This window comes from Monodon monoceros, unplaced genomic scaffold (assembly GCF_005190385.1).
Source record: "Monodon monoceros isolate NGI ecotype Baffin Bay Population unplaced genomic scaffold, NGI_Narwhal_1 Super_Scaffold_3, whole genome shotgun sequence".
Taxonomy (NCBI): Eukaryota; Metazoa; Chordata; class Mammalia; order Artiodactyla; family Monodontidae; genus Monodon; species Monodon monoceros.
This window is the reverse complement of record NW_021703780.1, coordinates 68,248,717-68,270,330: the sequence shown is the minus strand read 5'-3', so window position 1 is coordinate 68,270,330 and position 21,614 is coordinate 68,248,717. Positions and strand designations below refer to the sequence as shown.

The 21,614-nt window shown below is 42.6% G+C and overlaps 1 protein-coding gene across 1 annotated transcript in view; it reads right to left on the bottom strand.

Annotated features, from left to right (window-relative positions):
* Nucleotides 1-21,614, bottom strand: part of CACNA2D3 (calcium voltage-gated channel auxiliary subunit alpha2delta 3) — a 781,826-nt gene that overhangs the window by 615,251 nt on the left and 144,961 nt on the right. The window contains exon 3 of the mRNA XM_029243037.1: nucleotides 11,742-11,858. Within this exon, the coding sequence (XP_029098870.1) occupies nucleotides 11,742-11,858 (117 nt within the window). The remainder of the gene's footprint in view (nucleotides 1-11,741; nucleotides 11,859-21,614) is intronic.

Genomic DNA, 21,614 nt, shown 5'->3' with positions numbered 1-21,614 from the left:
CACACACACACACACACACACACACACACACACACACACACACACACGAACACACACAAATCCCCATTTGCCCTCGATTGTACAAAGCTCTATTTGTCTGTTCAAGCAGCCTGTACAGCTTGGGATAGGCAATCAAGGATATCCCAGCTGATTTTTAACAAAGACTCTGATTATTCGAAAGGGCTGTCAACCCTCCCCTGAATGCAGTATAAATGAAACGCCATTGAATTCCTAACTACCTTTTCATTTTCCCCTCATAACCTAATTTAGAAAACATACATAACCTCGCTGTGTTGCAGGACTAGCTGCTCCTTACCTCCATATGGGAAACTGAGCAAAGACCAAAAAAAAGACAACGGATGCTGGCAACACATCCCCAGTTAAACATCCTAAATACACATTCAAAACATTTCTGAAAACCTTTCATTCATTGCCAGTAATTTATACAATTATAGCTAGTGGGTTATTATTATTATTATTATTATTATCATCATCATCATTATTATTATTGCTTTATTCTGTCATTTGGATATATTGATGGTGACACTTCAGTGATTCACCATAATTTCCGCCCACCCACAAACCTTTTAAGATTTCTTTCACCTTGCCTGGGTATAAATTAAGTGGCATTATTTTCTATGTGGTCTGTTTTGTTGGAAAAACCATGTAATAATCTGGAAGATCAGAAGATTTCTGATGCGATTCTGCTGTGTTCAGCTCTCCCTGACCCATTCACTTTGCTTCAAAGTGTCACGCATGTCATCTACCTGCACACGACACCTTGTTCTTCTAGTTGCAGTGAGCAAGGCAGTCAGAGCACCACAGGGCGAGCCCAGCATCTCCACATGGGCTCCCAGATGGGGTGTAATTGTTACTTGGCTTACAGCAGGGGCCAGCACTGTAATTTCACACAGGGTCTCCGTGGCCATGAGCCCCTCTTCTCCAGGCTGCTTGGTCCACTGGGTCTTGACCTAAGTGACAGGAAATCTTTCAAAACCAATTTTATAAATGGAGAATAAAAGTAGGCAATGAAAACAGGAAATACGATTTTAAGTGACATTTCCCTTTGGATGCGAAAGGAAATTGTTTTTCTTTTGCTTTGTTGTAAAGAAACATAATATAAACCATGAACAAGATAAACCAAATCCAAACTTCACTTGTGAGGCAGAGGAGAAATAGATCATTTGGTGGGGAGCAGAGGGCAGGGCAGGCAGAAACACACAGGAAATGCATGAGACCTTAACCAGCCCCGTGTCCTGGTGCGTAGACACTCATCCCAAGCAGGAGCATGACAGCATCATTACCAGTGTGGCCAGTTCATTCATTCACGGACACCCAAGTGCCCTGCCTGGATACTGAAGATATAAAAGGAAGCATGACAGTCAAGGTCCCCGCCCTCGAGACAGTGGAGTTCTAGGGTGGAGACTGACAATATGCAAGTCAAAACTGAGATAAACAAAGTACAACTTTCAAAACATGTCTGAAGAAATAAGCAGGATGCTGTGACAGCTAATGCTGGCAGGCTCTAGATGGGTGCCCTGACCCAGACAGACTACAGCTGGGACAACACCAAACCCAGATCGGGGGAAAGGGTTTGGCAACTGCTCTCAACATCACTCCAAATTCTCCTTCATGACATCACTCCTTAATTTACGAAAAGCCTCTTGAACTTGCTCATAACATCAGTTTGTTCCATTTCTTGGGGGTGGTGAGCTGCCCATGTTTACCATCTGCCACATGAAGAGAAACATGTGCCAGGCCTGGAGGCACACACCCTAGTTCTAGCATCAAGCCTGTGCGTTACAACCAAAAGCTCCTTCAGCCAGGCACAGCGGACACCGGGGAAAGTCATGGTTTTTCTGCTAAGTCATGGCTTCACAACACTCATTTCCTCCTTGGCCTGTCCAGAAATCAAGTCTTCCTTCATCAGATCCAACCAAATAGGAAGGAGGGGAGGGAGGGAGAGGTATGTAGCCAAGATGGCAGAGTAGGAAGACCCTGAGCTCACCTCCTCCTACGGGCACACCAAAATTACAACCACTTACAGAGCAACTACCTACAATGATCTGAAGACTAGCAGAAAAGACTTTCCACAACTCAAGATACAAAGAAGGAACCACAATGAGACGGGTAGGAGAGGTAGAGACACAGTATATAGTTCAGACTCACGCCCCCAGATAGGTTATCCACAAACAGGAGGATAATTGTAACTGCAGAGGTTCTTCCAAAGGAGTGAGGTCTGAACCCCACGTTGGGATCCCCAAGCCAGGAGTCCTGCACCAGGAAGATGACCCCTCAGAACTACTGGCTTTGAAGCCCAGTGGGACTTGTGTACAGAAGGGTCAGAGGGCTATAGGAAACAGAGACTCTGCTCTAAGGGGCACATGCAAAATCTCACATGCTCTGAGTCTCAGCACAGCAGCAGTAGTTTGAAAGAAGCCAGGGTCAGAACCACCTGGTTCAATATCTACAAATCAATCAATGTGATATACCATATTAGCAAGTTGAAGAATAAAAATCAAATGATCATCTCAATAGATGCAGAAAAAGCATCTGGCAAAACTCAACATCCATTTATGATAAAAACGAAGTGGGTATAGAGGAAACATACCTCAGCATAATAAAGGCCATATATAACAAACATACAGGCAACATGATATTCAGTGGTGAAAAGCTGAAAGTATTTCCTCTGTACTCTGAAAAATCATAAGACATTGATGGAAGAAGCTGAAAACAACATAAACATATGGGAAGATATACCAAGCAAGTGCCTGAGCACACCTCTCTATGAGATGATGAGGGACCAGCACCCAGGCCGCCTTCTCTATGTTGTGACACTGCACCCATGCTCTGTGACATTGTGTAATTTGCCTCAAACCCTGGTGTAGGGCAGGTAGGGAGCCAGAAAGGACCCACCATTCCAAACAGTGAGTAGTTACAGAAATAAAGTAAAATGAGATGCTGCTTTCTGTTGTAAGATTGATCAAGACCCAAAGACTGATAATAGTGAAATGTTAGGGAAGAAAGTGGAGTAATAGTACCTCTCCAACCACACAGGTGGGAGCACAAGCAGGTGGGTGGTATCTGGAAGACAAGCTGGCAAGGTATACCAAAAGCCTTGATTCTACTTCTAGGAATACATCCTAATAAAAGCATCAAATAAATGGAAAAAATTTCTCTGCAAGAGAGTTTATCATATTATTGCTTATAATACTGAAACACTAAATGACATCAATGTTCGCCAAGACAAAACTCCTTGATTGAAACATCTAGAAAGCAGATTATTATGCAGTCATGAAAAGGAATAAAAATATATATATATTCATTAATGGGGAAAGATGTCCACAACACATAAAATTTTTTAAAAATCTGGTTACAAGAAAGAATAAGCCAATGTTTTGGAAGTTTACATATATACATGTATATGCATACAGACATACACAAATAGAAACCATCTGGAAGCATAAAAATTAAGATATTTAGGGCTTCCCTGGTGGTGCAGTGGTTGAGAGTCTGCCTGCCGATGCAGGGGACACAGGTTCGTGCCCCAGTCCGGGAAGATCCCACATGCCGTGGAGCGGCTGGGCCCGTGAGCCATGGCCGCTGAGCCTGCGCGTCCGGAGCCTGTGCTCCGCAACGGGAGAGGCCACAACAGTGAGAGGCCCGCGTACAACAACAACAACAAAAAAAATTAAGATATTTTAAAACAAAAGGTATTGAAAGGTGTCAAGTGCCTTTCAATACCTCCTGGGGCTGTGGTATCTAATTTTTCCTTTATATTTTTCTGCACATTCCTTTTTCTTTTACAGTGAACCTGTATAGTATAATCATTAAAAACAAAGCAAAACGCATAAGAAAACCAACACGGGTAAGGTGAGCTACATAGAAAACCCAAAACAAAGTCTGCCATAGCTTTGCAAAAGGAGCTTTTATGTCAAATATTTGGGATGGGACAAATAACCATGAAGTTGGGGAGGGTTTGGCATAGTGGTTCTACCCACAAAGAACTCTTTCTACAGGCCAACAGCCCCAGAATAGGCAGGAAAGCTAGGATGCAGTTCACCAAGCCAACCCTACTCCCCATACAGGCTTGATGGAAAACGAAGGGCTTGAGGAGACTGGAGATGAAACGGATACACAATGCCTGGTCGTTCTCCTTCCATCTCTTTACAGGAAGTGCATCTCCCTCAGGAGATGGGCTGGTTGCTTACTCTCAATGTGGGCAAGAAAGCAGCCTTCTGGGTCTTGCTGTGAGGCTCAGGTTGATACAATCTGAAGTATGTTAGAGGAAACCCCAACCCCATTTGGGGTGAAACCCACAAAGACCACATGGATCCATGTGGTTTTGCCCTCAACCATTAACCAAGGATGGTTTGCTGACCTCATCAAAACTGGTGAATCCAGATTGTCGCTATTTTTTGTTTCTTCTGGTTTGAGGTTTCTGCTCTAAATTTCCTTACACATATGTATGGAATTTTGCAAAGCAGTTTGCCAAAAACAAAAAAAAGAATGAAGAAAGGAAGGGAGGGAAAGAGGGAGGAAGGAAGGAAGGGCAAATAGGTCACAAGATACAGCAACACAAAAAAATAATACTCTTTTCTTCTCCATTTGTGACTGAAAACATACTTTTTTCTGGAACAAATTCACTCCTTTTTCAAGGAACAAGTTTTGAAATTTTGAGGTAAGATCAGAAATGAACACAAGGCAGAAAAATCTTTTTTGATAAGTACAGCTACCTCCATTGGTTGATAACTAAAGTCCATCCTAGCAATGTTCATTATATTCAACTCCCAAGACCTCAGTTTATTTTGGACTTAGTATTAAAAGAGTCCTTATGACCTAAGAGTCATTTTATACAGGGAGAATCAGTTCCATCTTAAGAATCTTTCCTTAATTTAGAAATTTGTAAACAAAATGGTTGATTTCATTTCCAACTTAATGGGTATGATTTTGAAAGCAGCCTCACCAACAATTTTCACAATGCCTACCGATACAGATGAGTTTTTATACCACAAGTGTTCGCATAGTCCCTGTAGATATGAAACGCTTCTGCAGCACATATTTTTGGTCAGAGCATGCCTTCCTTGGGTGCATCCTGCTTTTCATGCCTCAGTGTATATATTTACATAAAAACATAGATGTGTTTTATAGTCATACATATGTAGACATGTACCAGTCAAAAAAACAGCTAGAGGAAGTCACTTTAATAGTACCCTCTGGCTTTTTGGAAGCTTGGCGTAAATCTCTCCTGCAGGGGAAAAAAAATTCATTTTTCTGGGAAGGTAAATGTTTATTAAATGCAAAAGCTGATATTCGTTACCTAGGAAAAATGTCTTGCTGCATGTGGAATTTCTCGATAAAAAGCCTTCAAGTCCCAGGTTTCTCCAGATAAGCCCCTATCGGTGAACTGATGCGTGAATACACTGAAATTGAATTACTGTACAACAGCAATTACTTTCCACAGTACAGCTATAATGGGAATCAGTTCCGCGATGAATAGCAGGTAGCTATAGGAAGGGGAAAAAACATTAATATATAATCTAGTCTCTTTTAGCTTTTCCCAAGAAGCACAGATGTTTATTTTTAAGCAAAACACTCTTTTTCAAGGGCTCAATTTATCATTTTATCAATATAAATCAGAAAATAAGTGAAACAGGATTAAGTTTATTTGCAGGTATGAGCTTCAGGGTGCTTTTTAAATTTATGAAATATCTTACCCAAAGTTTGGAAACAACAGACTAGACTCTTCACTTAGTGAGTTTAGCTGCAACTTGCTTGCTATGTCTTTTCATAGTCCCCAATGAAGTTTGTTTGTTTAGCCACTTCTAATTAATTGTTTCAGGGAGAAAATAAATTTGAACAGCAAATAAAATACTTAATGTTTTGCCTAATATGCTACCAAAATAGATACCATCCTAGAATCCTTTCTGTCTCTTCGAAAAGTGTTTAAGTTTGTGGAGGCCTGCACTCGGTACAGCCCAGCAGAGAAAGCTGTGTGGATCAGTGCCTGGCCCAAACCCAGGAACACCAGGGAAGCCAGAAGGATGTTACAATTCTGGCGCAGATAAGTGTGATAACCCCGAAGTTGCTCCACACAAATGAAGGCAAAAAACCATGCTGGGGAATTCACCCCTATAAAACCATTCTGGAGAACACTAGTATAAATTCATAAATTCTCTAAGAAATCATTCTGTTTGTCATTTCCTTGGTTTATCTACTTTTTTCAGGGTGTGCTGCTAATCTGGGTTATATGGACCATACGGAAATCAGAGGATCATTACTTCCCACTGGCTGTGTTGGAATCTGTCCTAAAAGTCTATCTCTATAATCAGAGATGCCCGCAGTTATCCAGATCTACTTCCTACAGATTCTCCTCCAACTGCACGGTTAGCTGTGCCTGCTTGGAATTCCCTGGAGCCTCAGATGATCCTTCCATCTGTGTGATGGTTTGTGCTACTTCTACTGAAGGCTCAGATTTTAAAGACAAAGGAAAGGCAGTGGCAGCCTGTCCCTGTCACCACTGCCATGGAATGCACATCCTTTGCTTTCTCCCTTCCCTCAATCAGGGAAAAGAGTTTGTCACCATCAGCAGAAAAAAGGGAAGCTGTGTCAAATTTGCCTCCTATCAATATTTCAGATGAGCTCTGACTTGTAACACAGCCGAGCACTTCCAGGTGTCACTTAGACACGACCCAACGGGAGTGCACAGCTGGCAGAGAACATATCACTTCCTCCATGTACAGCATAGGAAATATCTCCCTTGAAATGTTAATGAACTGAAAACAAATTGATTCCATTTCCTGTCCATTCATAGGGACTTAATACTTGATAAATTGCTCAGCAACATTAATCGAGGGCTTGGTAGCATGAATATGTTTGAACAAAGAAGTTGGGAGATGATGCTTTGGTTGCAATCTTTATACACAAAAGCAAAGAGCAGCACTGCTGCATCAAACCTGATGTGGTTTAATGTTAAAACAACCTACATCAAGTCTCTGAGTGGAATTGAAAAAAATTATTTAAGCCAGAGGCATTAAAAAGAGCTAGAAAATATTAGTTAAGAAATGCCACCATAATGATGGCACCATTATGTTAATGGCAATTATTGAAGCTAAGGTTATTTGTAATTTGCTAGCCTGAAAAATAAAAGTTACATATAGTCCATTATCCATCAGATGACAGAGGTTATGTAATGGGCAGGCCACTCTGGCTTTCACATTTACTTCAGACATCTGATGGGGAGAAAAACAGGATTTTCTGTGATAGGATAATTGCATAGTAGAGAGTAATTCAAATAGGGGATGAGTATGATAAAAATCACTCTGATTCAACTAATCACTGGGAAAAGTGATGGGGGGAAATGATGAAATCAAGCCCGAAGAGACAGAGAAAAAGATCAACACTGTTTAACAGCCAAGAGGTGACAGGCATGTTAAAGGACTGCGTCACCCTAATACTCTTTTTTTTTCCCCCTAGCACTAACTGCACCTCCCTCTACCAGACTAAAGGTGCTACTACAGTTTTCTAAATTACTACTGCCAGTCTCATAAATATTTTATATACATCAATGGAAATTTTAATAATCAGCATTTTTTGTGAGCTAGCTTTTTCCTCTGTGTTCTTGAGTCCTCCCAGCCATCCACCATCAATAAGCACTTGGTGCTAAGTCAGTTATTGGCAGGAAGGCACTAGGGGAGGCACCAGGGCCTCTAACCTGACTCGGATTGCTGGGGACGGGGATGAGGATGGGGGCTTGGACAGGGGAAGTTGCTAGGCATAGTGCATAACAGGGATGGAGCAAATTCTAAGACCCAGTGTTTTCCTGGGACATTTGAGAAGGGGGTCGCTGCTCATTGTGTGGCATGGACTGGAAAGGCAGGGCCTGGTGCACAGTGGAGCATTCTAGTGCAACGTGGCAAGCGATGACTCCACCGCAATCACACCAGCAAATTGGAATTTGAGGTCTTTGCACTTCAAAATATCACAAGTCCCATGGGCAATAGCAACCTTTCCTATTGGAGAAGTGAGGTGTAATTGCAGTATGATAAACAGTCACACTCACTGCTCCCCTGGCCTTAATATAGGCCAACATCCAGGAGGCCTGTCAGTGGCCACCTCATCTCACTCCAAATGCCACATGGTCTGTGACTGTTGCCAATGGAGACGCACAGTCCACACAGAGACCAGGCCGATCTCAATGACGAAACTGTCTCCAGACAAAACCCTGACTTGATATACAAGCCCTCTTTCCTTTTTAAGATTGGGAGCAGGGGAGAACCACATATTGCTGGACCAGCTACCCTAAATTTTATGGCATCAAGTGTGCTTACAAAGGGCATTGTGCTCTATTTTAAAATACATAAAATATATAATTCTGAGAATCTTGGATAGCTTTACTCTGGGAACATTTCAATTCAAATAGAGCAAAAAAAAAATTTTTCCATCTCCAAGGAACCACATCAACCATATCAGTCTTTTTTATTTTCACCTCACTAATTTAAAGCAAAAAGGGTTCAAAATTAGGTTCCCTCTTGTCATCATCCAGGGACTTCCTGAGGCTTCAAGACTCTCTCACTATTACATATTCACAAACTGGGAGGTCCTGTAACCAGCATTAAGAGCAAACATTTACTGAACCTTTACTGTTTGCCAGGCCTGTGCTAAACACTTGACACAGATACACACAGAGACACTATAATCCTACAGCCTGGGTGCCAATGGAACTCCACTGAGCCTTCCCAAGTAACCAGGGCCAAGCCTGTTTGCTCATCTCTAAACCAATGCTAGTAACATGTCTCATTCCCAGGGCTGATGCAAGAATGAAATGAGGTGGCATGTGCAAAGTACTTGGCACAGGACCTGGTGCCTAGTGAACTCAATAAACATAGCTAAGGATTAGTAAGTCATCCTAACGTCCTAACGTCTCCAGGGAGCTGAGTGAGAAGAGGTCCAATGGGCTTATTCAGCTTTTCTCACCAGCCTCACACCTTGGGGCAGAACCGAGATTCGGAACAGTTCTCTCTATTCCAGAGCCCATGTCTCACCCACCACGTGGGCCCCTGCCTCTGAGTGCCCAGGTCCAGGGTCTGCTCCTGATTAGAACTCTGCATGACGGTAGCATGATTCACAAGCCCCCATGAATTCCAGACAGCAGGCCTTCCCTGTCTGTCAATTGCAGAGACAGAACCTAAGTATATTCATGTCCCTTTCTACTCCAAAATTCTGTGATTCACGAAGAAATCCAATTTGGGACAATAATAGCATTTCCTTCTCTCAATTGACGATGCTGTTACTAGTATTTAAAACAAAACAAAACATTTGTATTCATTTTTTGAGGATTCAGGAAAATGTGCATTCACACACCACTCTGCCGAAGGACTGTGGATTGGCATGACCTTATTTGGACAGAAATATTTTCATATGCATAAAGAGCCTTAAAGATGGGTTCAGAGCCTCAGAACTGTCTCTGTGTTTGGGAATTCATCTTAAGGAAATCAGCATACACTGAAGGATGCGATGCTGAGGGCATGGAAGTGATGATGAAGGAAGTGGACTCTTGGGTCCCTGTGCCTGAGGTCCATCCCCCACTCCCCAGGTAACCTCAGGGAAGTGACTTAACTTCTGCTCTGAGTCTCCTCTTTTGTAAAATGAGGATAATAATAGTAACTTCCATCACAGGGCCGTTATCAGGATAAGGCCTATATATACTTCATGTATATGAAGTCCTTAGAGAAGCACCCAACACGTAATGGGTGCTGTCTACTGATCTGCTGTTAACATACAATAAGATTTACTTCAGCATTATTTATATCAAAGCTTACAAACAACTTAAATATCCAGATACAGAGGAATGTCAAATCAATTATGACACACGCGCCCATAGACTGGAATGTTATGTAGCCATTTAAGAAAATCTCCAAACTCAGTGACACAAGAAAATGCTCACACTATAATGGGATAAAGAAGTGAAAACAGCTGGATACAACAAAAGCAAACCGGCAATACTATTGCTAATTTGATAAAAGAAAAACACATACAAGGACATGCACAGAAGTGTAAAGAAAAAAGACTAGAAGGAAGAAAACAAGCGTTGGTTTCTTGCTGGGTGGTGGGACTTTTAGGTGATTTTTTTCTCTGTTTGATACTTTTCAGTATATTCTAAAACTTCCAACAAAGGTGGTGTTCATTTTATAAACAGAAAATAGTAACTGTGTGGGGTTTTTCTTAAATTTTTATCTCAGGGTTCTCTGACGGTTAGATTCAAATGCCTACCATGCTGCTCTGTCTGTGAAGAATACCACTTGCTTCAAGGGAGTGATATAGAGACACACCAGAGGCCACGATGCAGCTCCCAGGAATGGTTGTCAGTGCAGTATTTCTGTGGCAGATAAGAGCACTTTTTTTCTTTTAAGGCACTTCAGAGTTTCCACCAAGAAGTTTCATATTACTTAAATTAATAATCACAGTAACAGCAGAAGTTACTATTCACTGAGCACTGCTCACGTGCCAGGTTCTGTGCTAAATGGCTCAAAACCATAACTGTGTTTGACCTTCACACTCCCTGTGAGAGTTTTCCCCATTTTAAAGATGAGGAAATCGAGGCTCATGAAGGCTGTTTTACAGAAGGCTGAAGTTTAGTAAGTGACAAAGGCAGATACTAAACCCAGGTTCAAGCTCATGCTCTTACCTAAACTACAGCCCCTCCTTCCCTAAATCAAAACAGTACAAAAATGTTTTAGAAACAAGAAAATGTGTGGGATTATAAGGTCTAAAGCAGAAATATCTTGCGGAAATTTGGTTTGGCCAATTAAGGATGAGAAAAACTAAAATAGGAAATGGACTTTTATAATAAAGTCATTCTGGAAATAATAAAACTGAAAGGTAAGTAAACTATACTTTAGAAATAAAGAACTCTTCAGATTGCAATTCTTTCCCATAATCCTGTGCCAATATGGTATTAACACAGGATATTGCAACATTCACATGTCCTAAATCAAGAACTCAGATGCCCTGTTTTGTCAGCAACAAGGAATAAAGTTGGAGGCCATCTTGGAAATCCAAAACGATGCACATGTGCACTGCAGTTCCGTTCTTCCTGCTACTATAAAATTTCACAAGTAATGGCCTACACGGGTAAAGAATCTAAACAAGAGTTGTGGATATATGTATATGTATAACTTATTCACTCTGCTGTACACCTGAAACTAAAACAACATTATAAATCAACTATACTCCAATAAAAATTTTTTAAAAAATTTTCAGGGAGCTCTTGCCAGTCCAGATAAACATTATAATTACAGTAATATTCCAATAGAGGTAAAAAGAACTTCCAACTTCATCTAGACTCATTTACCCCATAGAAATTTTCAATTCCATATTTTGGCAAACATTGCTTAAATTTTTTTACAATTGCTTAGTTCAACCACAACGTACCCTTGAATGTACTTTGGCAATTAATGAATGCATTACACAGCCAGAGGCCATCCTCTGTGGATGTGCAATTAGGGACACCTCCACTGAAGGTATACAATCATAAGACGAAAACTGGCACCTAAATCCTACGTGAAGAAAGGGTAATTGTGCCCCTAGTAACTGCTTATCCTAGTTAACCAGACTTAAGAAAGTATGTACATCATGGCTGAGTCAACTTTGATCTCTGAGAGTTGGGTTCATCAATGCCAGTTGCCTGCAGCTGCCTTTGTGTCTTCGGGCAGTACAGAGCAGAAACCAGAGGCACTTACCCGCACTGCTTCAGACTTCTTGTGAAACATCTCTTCCATGTTCTTTGCCAGCTTTTTCACCAGTTGGAGACCATCGATTTCTTCTATGGCAACGTCTTTCTCATACTCTTTGTATTTCTGGAAGGACAACATTAACATGGCACATGATACCATAAAACATCATGCCTACAATGTCAGAGCACATTTACCTAAAAGGAATAAGTAAAAATAAAGTTATAATATGGCTGTCTCTGCTGGATTTGGGGAGATTGGACTGTATTTCAAAATTATTAAACCAACTAGAGAGAAATGTGAAAACTGGCTCTGGTTCTCTTGAAGCTTAGCTAGCACCCAGGAAAAAAATAAACCCTAAAGCAATTAAAGCACAGCATCTGGGCTTCCCTGGTGGCGCAGTGGTTGAGAGTCCGCCTGCCGATGCAGGGGACACGGGTTCGTGCACCCAGTCCAGGAAGATCCCACATGCCGCGGAGCGGCTGGGCCCGTGAGCCACGGCCGCTGAGCCTGCGCATCCGGAGCCTGTGCTCCGCAACAGGAGAGGCCACAACAGTGAGAGGCCCACGTACCGCAAAAAAAAAAAGCACAGCATCTTATAGACATTTTATAATGTTAAAGTCCTTGCTGTCAATTTTAGTAATTCAATTCAATTCATTTCAATTACTGAGGACTTCCTATATATCCTCAAGGAACTCACAAAAAGAAGCATGTACACTAAGTACAAACAACATTAAAACAGCAACATTTCTTATATAAAAATAACCATTATATAAGGTTTCATAATTTGTTAGTCTCCATAAGTGACTAATCTGACCCACAGTACACTCAAATTCTCAAAGACAACTTTTCATTTAAAACCTATCACATACCCTGGTAATTTATCTGTCTAAATCGGCAGTTCTCAAAGTGGCCCAAGAACCTCTGCAGGGTCCCTGAGACCCTTTCAAGGGTCCATGAAGTCCTCCTTTTTTCCAACAGCTTGTATATATGAAGGCATGTCTTCTTACTTGATTTTAACAAGTCACAACAGATTGACCACAAAAAAAGGTATGAGAATCTACCTGTCTTCTCTTAAATCAACCCTTGAAAAGATTTGCAAAAAAGAAAAAAAAGCCACTCCTCTAATTTGTTTTTTAAAATATAGTTATTTTTAATAAAATATGTTATGTACAATGTTAACATGCAATGAGTTTTTATGTTTTGAATTTGTTAATTTTTAAATTAATGAATTCTTGGTTTTAATTTCAAATGTGGCAAATATTTATACATACAACTCACATAAGATCTTGGGAGTCCTCAATATTGTGTAAGTGTATGAAGGAATCCTAAAGCCAAAATGCTTGATATAACTAAACATTTAATTTTGTTCCTACTGGAAAGAAATATTGCTTATTAATTAAAAAAACGTTCCAAATGGAGCTCAAAATATTTTTAATGTCAAGAGGAATCCTTTACATTTATGTAGCTATGAAAAAGTCTTGAGAACTAAAAATATTGGGGGCCTTATATTTATCCTCATTTGGAGGGAAAACCTGAATCGGTTACTAACACCTTACCCCAAGCTCCTACTTAGGAAAAGCAAAAGGCTCCACATGTTATCTGGGCTCTAGAGACCTTGAGAGCAATTTCTGGAATGGAAGATATAACAACTTTTTAATGGCAGTTGTTTTAATATAACAACTTTTTAAATTTTTAACATATAAATTTGTATTTTCTCCCCATTTCCTCTACTTCTCCTTCAAATATATAAACCGGGAGGAGGCTCAGTCTTTCATTGCCCCAAGGAAGGGAGTGTGTGAGTCTGTGTGTGTGCACGCACGCATGTGTGTGTGACATAAAACGATTCCCTTCTTAGCTTAGATTTCCAAGTCCTTTGAGGCAATAACACTGGGTGTCCTAAAAGGACAAGATTAGAGTTTAAGGACAGAGGGAGTGACTCTAAGGAAACAAATGTAGAGAGAGGATTCTTTCAACCCCTAAGACTAAAATGAAATCCCTAGAGCCTGGAGGCATCTGGCCACAGAGGGCTCCCAGTGCCCATTGGGCACTGGCAGAGCAGGAGGTCAGAAAAGCAGGAAGAGACCCTTGGACTGGGCACCGGGGCCTCAAACCTGGATGTCAGGTGCAGGGCTTGGAGTTTCTCAGAATTAAAGTGATCCGGAAGAAATTTTTAAAAGTGCTATCCTGGAGCACCTGAGTCTGGACCAAGACAGGCATCTGCTACATGGTTTAAAAGATGCTCAGAGAGGCTCTGCATGGTCCTATAATTGACCATGAGGTGTTTCTTTTGGTTTTTTTTTTTGTTTTTGCGGTATGCGGGCCTCTCACTGTTGTGGCCTCTCCCACTGCGGAGCACAGGCTCCGGACGCGCAGGCTCAGCGGCCGTGGCTCACGGGCCCAGCCATTCCGCGGCATGTGGGATCTTCCCAGACCGGGGCACGAACCCGCGTCCCCTGCATCGGCAGGCGGACTCTCAACCACTGCGGCACCAGGGAAGCCCTGGACCGTGAGTTTTAAGTGACATGCTTCTTCTCCCTGCTCCCTGAAAATGTCCATAAAAATCTTATGTGTTTATGTTGAGAGTCTTTCTCTTTCTTCTTCTAGCCTTCCCCTCCTCTTTGACAAGGCTGTCCTGGTTCCTCAAGGTGAGGAGGCTGCACCCTCCCTCCAAGCTCCCAGAGCATTCTGTGCTCATATCTCCTGGCATCACAGCTTGCATGGTCCAGGAGCTGAGGTCCTCATGGTCACCCTCCAGCCCACAGCAGACACTCACAGAACTTCTCTGGATGAAGCTTGTTGCAGAACAACTGCAATGCTACAATATAAGGAAGATGCAAGTAAGGATGCAGCTGCACTGTCTGATGGTCCTGTAAGCGTGACCTCCCCACTCCTTGGGAGGTTGATGGGCTTGGCACAGGATGTGGGACTCCAGCCAGCCCAAGCCTGGCTCAGGCTAACAGTGTCCTCTGGTGTATGAATAAAACTTCAGTAACAGTCACTGGAAACTTTCCCTAAGTTCAAATGCAAGCCAATGATCTCTTTGGAGCCAAAAATTCTGGGGGTTCTCTGCTGCCTGCCAGATGTGCTCCAAAAGCCAAGAGCCAAGGCCAGCTTATACGCAAGGTTGATTCACTACCAAAAATACAAAGTTCAAGAAGTAAGTAAAACAAAACAAAGCTAATGTTAGTCTAATATTTACAGTCGGTGAAATAAATCTCTGTCTTAAGTAATTCTGAAACTAAAGGTGATCTAGAGGCTTAAGATAAAGAAAAAGAAAATGTATTTCACAATTAGCCTTTACCTAAATCTTTTGATCTTTATATTGGTCCCCATTATTCTGGTCATATCTATTATTTACATGTTTTTTTCTCCCAGTAGACTTCTAGAAGGGAATCAATTTATTCAACTCTGACTATCCACTGACTTCTCAATGAGACCTTCCCGCATCCTCTTTTCTTCCGAGTCTGCTCTGTGAAAAGGAGCCGCCGATTTTATGGAGGGCTGTGCGTCTCCCAGGCCTCCTTGTGCCTGGTGACCTAGCTAAGTAAGCTCAACACGAAGCTCTGTGCCAAGCCAAGGATTCTAGATCTGGGACAAACTCAGCAGTTCACTGGTTCTATTCGTCTTCCAGCCTCAGCCCTCACCCTTTAGGACATGTGACAATGGGTCCTCTTTGCCAATGAGCCAAGCCTCATACTACTTTCTCACCACACTGGGGAAGTTGAAGTTATCCCATAAGAAAAAAACACTCTGCTTTTCAAGATGTGTTAATGGCTGTTGGAATTGGGTCAGAACGACGTAATGTCTTACTCTTACCAGGAAACATTACTCTTTGCTAGAATCAAAGGATTTTGAAGAACAGAGAGAGTAACCAAGTGATAGTCATTAATCAATTGCAAACCCTTAGCGGCTTAGAATGGTGATATACACCAAAAGCATCAAAAACGTACCTACTGTAGGAAACCAAGCAATATGACCTCCAGCAACTGGATAGAGTAAGCTACAACGGTACAACAAGTTCCACACAGCCATCCCCAATTGTGCAAAAGAATGTAGGAAACTAGCATACAGAATGTTGCAATAGGTTACAGACAGTAATGGGTGATTAGTAATTTGTTTTAAATTACTAATCTGCCTACACGTACACACACACACACACACACACACACACACACACAAACATACACACAAACACACTGTGAGGACGGATGCCAAATGCTCACAGCTGGCTGTGCTACTGCAAATGATTTTTCTTCTTTCTGCTTACCTGTATTTTCTAATTTTTATAATGAACATACTTTTTTTTGGAAATTAGAAAATATAAGAGGTATAGTTATATGTAGAATAGAATATGGGCACTTAATAACAAAGTTCTGTTGGGGAAATGTGGCCCCAATTAGAATCTGTGTGGTTAAGCAGGATGTCTTCATTAACAGAGCCTAAGGAAGTCAGCAAAATTAGTCCTCTGTGTGTCAAAGGCCCAGCACGGCGCCGGAAGCTTTTCACATATTAATTTGTTGAATCCTCACAGCTACCCCGGGGGGCACGTGTCATCCCCATGTTACAGATAGGGAACTGAGGCACAGAGAGGTTTAGTCAGTTGTTTAAAGTCAAATGGTTAGAGAGTGAGTTTTAAACCTAGCGAGGTCTGACTTTGAATTGCTTGGTCTTTTGAACTTAGGGGGTAGGGAGTGAAGGACTGATAGTCTAAATATTTGTGAACTTGTTTCAGAGGGCCCATTTCACTGCCATCACAATGCCTATCTCATTGATCTTGTAGCCAACAGTGGCCTGGACTCACCAAGAGAGAGTCAAATACCTAAAACCAGAGACATCGTCAGTTAACAAGGGTGGCAGCTGCTTACGAGGCTGCTCCAAGCGAGCAAAAGCCATGCGGCGGGGCACAATGGATGTCACAGGTGGGGACGCTATCCCTCCACTGGGCCTCTGAGGGCACAAGCTTGGAGCCTGACCCCAGAGGAGCAGATGCAGCTCTTGACCCTTGAAAGCGGCCCAGGGGACTTAATTATATATTAATACCGTGGCTGTGTTTGGGCTACAAATCATCTGTTCTCCAAGGTACCAAGAACGACCTGGAGGCAAAATACCCCAAACTCCTCCTCCTCTGGGGTTTGCCTCCGCACACAGCTATGACAACAGTGAAGCTTTATTTTCTACAGCCTCAAGGACTGCTCTGGCAATTACTTTGTTTTGTGTAAAAACAGTAAAAAAAAAAAAAAAAAACCAAAAAAAACAAAAACAGGCATCCTTCAACTGGGAAAAGGAATTCAGAAAGTATCAGCGGGTTTCTGCCAACACACAAAATGAAGTTAGTGGGGAAGACCAACATGGAAGAGACACTATGCCACCTGACAAGATTCAGACCGGTCTGGATTTGACCTCTGTCTCCAACACTCCATTTATTTGTTCCACAAATGTCTATTTCGTGTCTATGGTATGCCAGGCAGGGGACGAGGCACCAAGCACAACATGATAAGTAACGCAAAGTGGAAGAAAGCTCATGGTCTAATGATCTGATGAGTAAACTGGCAAAGAAGATACATCGTGGTAAGTACCCTGATGGGGTGGTCAAGGCAGTCACTCAATCTTGCCAGAACCCTACAGGATGATTAGGCTGGGAAGAGGGGAGATGCAACAGGGGATGAGCAGAGGGAGCGGTAGGTATGGAGTTCAGGGCAAGAGGCTGCCTGGAGCTCAGGGAACTACCCCTGTTCCACTTCACTGGTGCATGGATGGCCAGGACGAGGGACTCTGGTGAGAGACGAGGCCAAAAAAGTGACCAGCGCCAGGCCATCAAGGGTAGTGTGCTAGGATGAAGAGTTTGGACTCTATCCTGACTTGGGTAGGAGGCTGAGGGTGTGGAGACAGACAACAACCAGAGTCACTGAAGGATTTAAGAGGAGGAAGGACCCAGTGACCAGATTTGTGGTTTTGAAAAATCTCAGTGTGCAGAGTGGGAAGGAGGGACATAAAACTGGATGGAGACAAGGAATTGGGAGGCTGGGGTAGCTAGGACTTGGGAGACAGCACTGGAAAAAAGTTAGAAGAGTCAGAGAATGAGAGGTGGGCTCCCTGGGAGACATCAACAGGTCTGATGGTCAGACACGGCAGCTGTTTGGGCTGGTTGGCCATGCCACTTTAAGGAAATTGCTTAACCTCCTGGGTCTCAGTGTCCTCGATCAGAATACCAGAGATAATGATACCCATCTTCCAGGGCTGCTCTGGAGGGTTACTGGGAGGACGCCTCTGAAAGCTCCCAGCATAGTGCCCGCACAAAACAGGCCACTCTAAATCTTCGTGCTCCCCTGTTTTTCCCTCTTGGAATTTCTGCTACAGAGGATTCTAGTCCATTCTGTATTTTCATACCAATGCCTTCCTGAACCGAAGCTTTTAATGGAGCAGACAAATTCCAACAAGGTGGTTGATGCTGCTGCTGTTCTTCACTCTGCCACCCCCGTACATCCTCTGGGCCTCCCCCTGGACTGGGGCAGTAGCTAGTGACACCTGAGTAACACAGCCTGTGGCTTTAGCCAAGACCAGGGTCGAGGCAGAACACAGCCCTTCGCAAGAGCACCTCTCAGCATTCACGACACAGAAGGAAGGCAGCCTTAGAAACTTTTTATTCCCTCTGTCACAGGGGAACATCTGAAGCTTCCATTCCTTCTGTTAGCGGAATCAGCATTTGGCAAGAAATCTTGTGATGAGCCAAGAACATTTATCATTTGAGAAGGGAGACAGAGAAATGCATTATTTCTGTAGCATCTATTTTGCCAGATCATTTCACACCAACACCAGGAAGAGAAAAGCACTACTTCACTGTCAGGACACTTAATGTTGTTCATACCTTTGGGTCATTTTTTTCCTACGGGCTAACTGCATATCTAGAAGTGAGTCACCTGGAACAGTCCCCAGAGAGGGAGCTCCAGTCAGGAGGCTTCTGAGCAATCACAATTAATTAGTACAGAAGCCCAACACAGAAGAGGTGCTCTGAGTGTGCTCGGCACCAGCAAAAAAAATACCATCTTGCAGAGGATGGATGCAGGACTACCATTAGCCAAAGAGCTGGAACATCTGAACATGGTCTCTTGGCCAAATTTTCTCATCACAAACTGAAACTACATCTCTAGAGTCAGTATAATTAAATCACTCGATGAGGATTGACAGAAGGTCCAGGGGAGGAGATGATAAAGCAAAGACCTGCTTGTCCCCAAGTGAGAATCTGGAGAGCTTGCCTCAAAGCCCACGACTTGAGAGAAACTGGCCTGCTTCCCCATCCCACCCCTAAGCCTCCAGCACTTCCCTTAAAAGCCCCTGACCCCGTTTCCCAGTAAACCCTATTACTGGGAAAGCAACCCATACAGGCTAAGCCCAGAACCCTTAAAGGTGGCTTGTTACATAAAAGTGGAAGATGCCTCATGTTCCTACCGTAAGATTCAATTTTTGGTCTTATTCTCATTCCTTCAAGTTCTGAAATAGCCACAGTACCAGAGGTAAAATCATTAAACCAACTACTGAAGTAAGGATCACACCAATACAAAAAAGGAACCTAAACTGAAATCACTGCTATTTTCATTCATTTAACAAATATTTACAAACTGCCTACCATGTGTAGGCAGGTGGGGGGAACAATGACAAATATACATGTCCCCTTGGGATATAAGGAGGCTAATTTTTTGGTTCTTTTTATTAAAAATAAATAATAAATAAGTTGGAGCAGAGCCACACGGGTTATTTCAATTGAAACCTGAACCCTGATATCCCACACAGCCATTCTGTGTGTGTCTCCTCCCAGGGTCACACCTGTCTGCAGTGCAGGTATGTCACTTCTGCCAGATGTGGGAGAGTGTTGTGTGTCTTCTACTAAGTGCAGAACAGTCTATAAAGCACAGACATATATTTCTCCCTGAGTAGGGAGGGGTGAGTAGCAGGAAATTTGGGCAACCCAAACTGATTTGTAAACAATGAAAAATTGGCCAGGAACAAGAATGACAGGATGGTCAGCAGGTAGGAAGAGGGTCCCAGGGAGGAATGTAAAACAATGAATTAGCCATGGGTTGTAGTAAAGGAGATGACTGTATAGCATATATAATTCCCTGCCTCCTGGGAGATGAAATTTACAAAGTACCCTATCAGTGTAATGAGACAGTCATGAGCCATCACAAGGTGGTTGGTCAACAGAGGCAGGACATCTATGGTCAAGGCTTGATGAACAGTGGGAACAGGGGGAGGTGGGGGACGGGGGAGAGTGGGAAGGGCAGTCTCTTTAGATTGCATGTAAGCTCATCATATGTCCCTCCAGTGGGGAGAAAGTGATGCAGTTCCTGTTCTGTCTCCTCTGTCTTATTTGTAGCAAAGGGGACTGACAATGATCAGATGGGTGGGAAAGCATCTGCATGGATTTTGCTGGCATGCTATTGATTTGCAGCATGGTGGCAGCATCCTGCTTGGCTTAGAATCACTGGCCAGGATTCAAGTCTGAGGAAAATCAACAATGTGCATCCCACTTGCTAGGCCATTTGGTGTGGTGCTAAGACCAAGGACTCTCCATTCAGATGTACTAAATTCAAGTCCTAGCAATGTGACAAGTTGCTCAGTCTCCATTGGCCTCCTTTCCTTCAATAGTAGAGTGGGTTATACCAGACCTTCTACTGATCCCAGGATGATCAAATGAGGTAGAGTGTGTAAAGTCCCTGGCAGCACGCTGGACACAGAGTAAAGCACTCAAAAAATGTTGACGATGATGGCAGAAGTGGTAACACATGCCAACATTTGTTCTATAAGTTCTGAAAAAGGAAATTCTCTTGCCTCAACAAGAAAAAGCTCTCAGCCAAGGTCATACCCTAACAGATGAACTACCTCTGAATGTTGCTGTGGGCAATGGCATTTTTCAAATATATTCCCAAGGCACTGAGGGGGTCTTCAACAGTAACTCTGTGGGGATGGCTCCCTTCTGGCAGAAACTGGATGCTAGAAGTCTGTATGTGTATAAGGGTGGATGACAGTTTTCAGATATGTTACTAAAGATGTTGCAATAAAAACTAATCATCTACAATTTCTGGATTCTCTCCTTATAGGCAATGTCATTTTCTTATTATGACATAAATGTCCTTAGTATTCCTCTCCAATCAATTATCGCATGTGGAAGTGTCACTTCAAAATACAACACTCCAAAGCAATTATGTTTCCAAGTAAATATATTTCTAAATCCTTTAAGCTGATGTTAGAAACACTTCTTCTTAACCATAACAACAACAAACCTAGCTGAATTCATGGAACTCTAGGTCACAGAAGAATATTTTTCTATTCGAAAATGGAAAATGCCATTTTGTACAAAACATTCTGTTTCACAGAGATATTCCAATCAAGTGCCTCCAGGGTCAAAACAAAACCCCACCCATTATTAATGCAGTGCTCTTCCAGATCTAGTTAAGTCTAAGGAACATCCTTGAAGAATGTACTTTTTCTTGGTCAAAGCCATCAGAACAAGAGATAATTTGCCTAAGAATTAGAGACCCTGTTTAGGAATGACAGAAGAGAGAGGAGGACAGGGCACTAAATTACAACCAAAGAATAAGCAGAGAGGAGGCAGGGAGCAGCTGGACTCTGACTTCTGCAGGGCTGCGGCAAATGTGGACCACTTGAGGAATCTGGAATATCACCTATAGGCAGTTCTTGTTCTGTGGGGTGAGAAGCATGGGAATGAACCACCATTGAAGACAATAGTTTTCCTCAGCATGTTTTTAAGAACTTCCAGCTTGAGTGGGGTGGTGGGGGTGGGGTGGGGAGGGTTGTCAGGGGAAGGAGTGGTGTGGTCTAAATTACTTCTTAAGGTGCTTTCTGATACTCACCTCAAGAAAA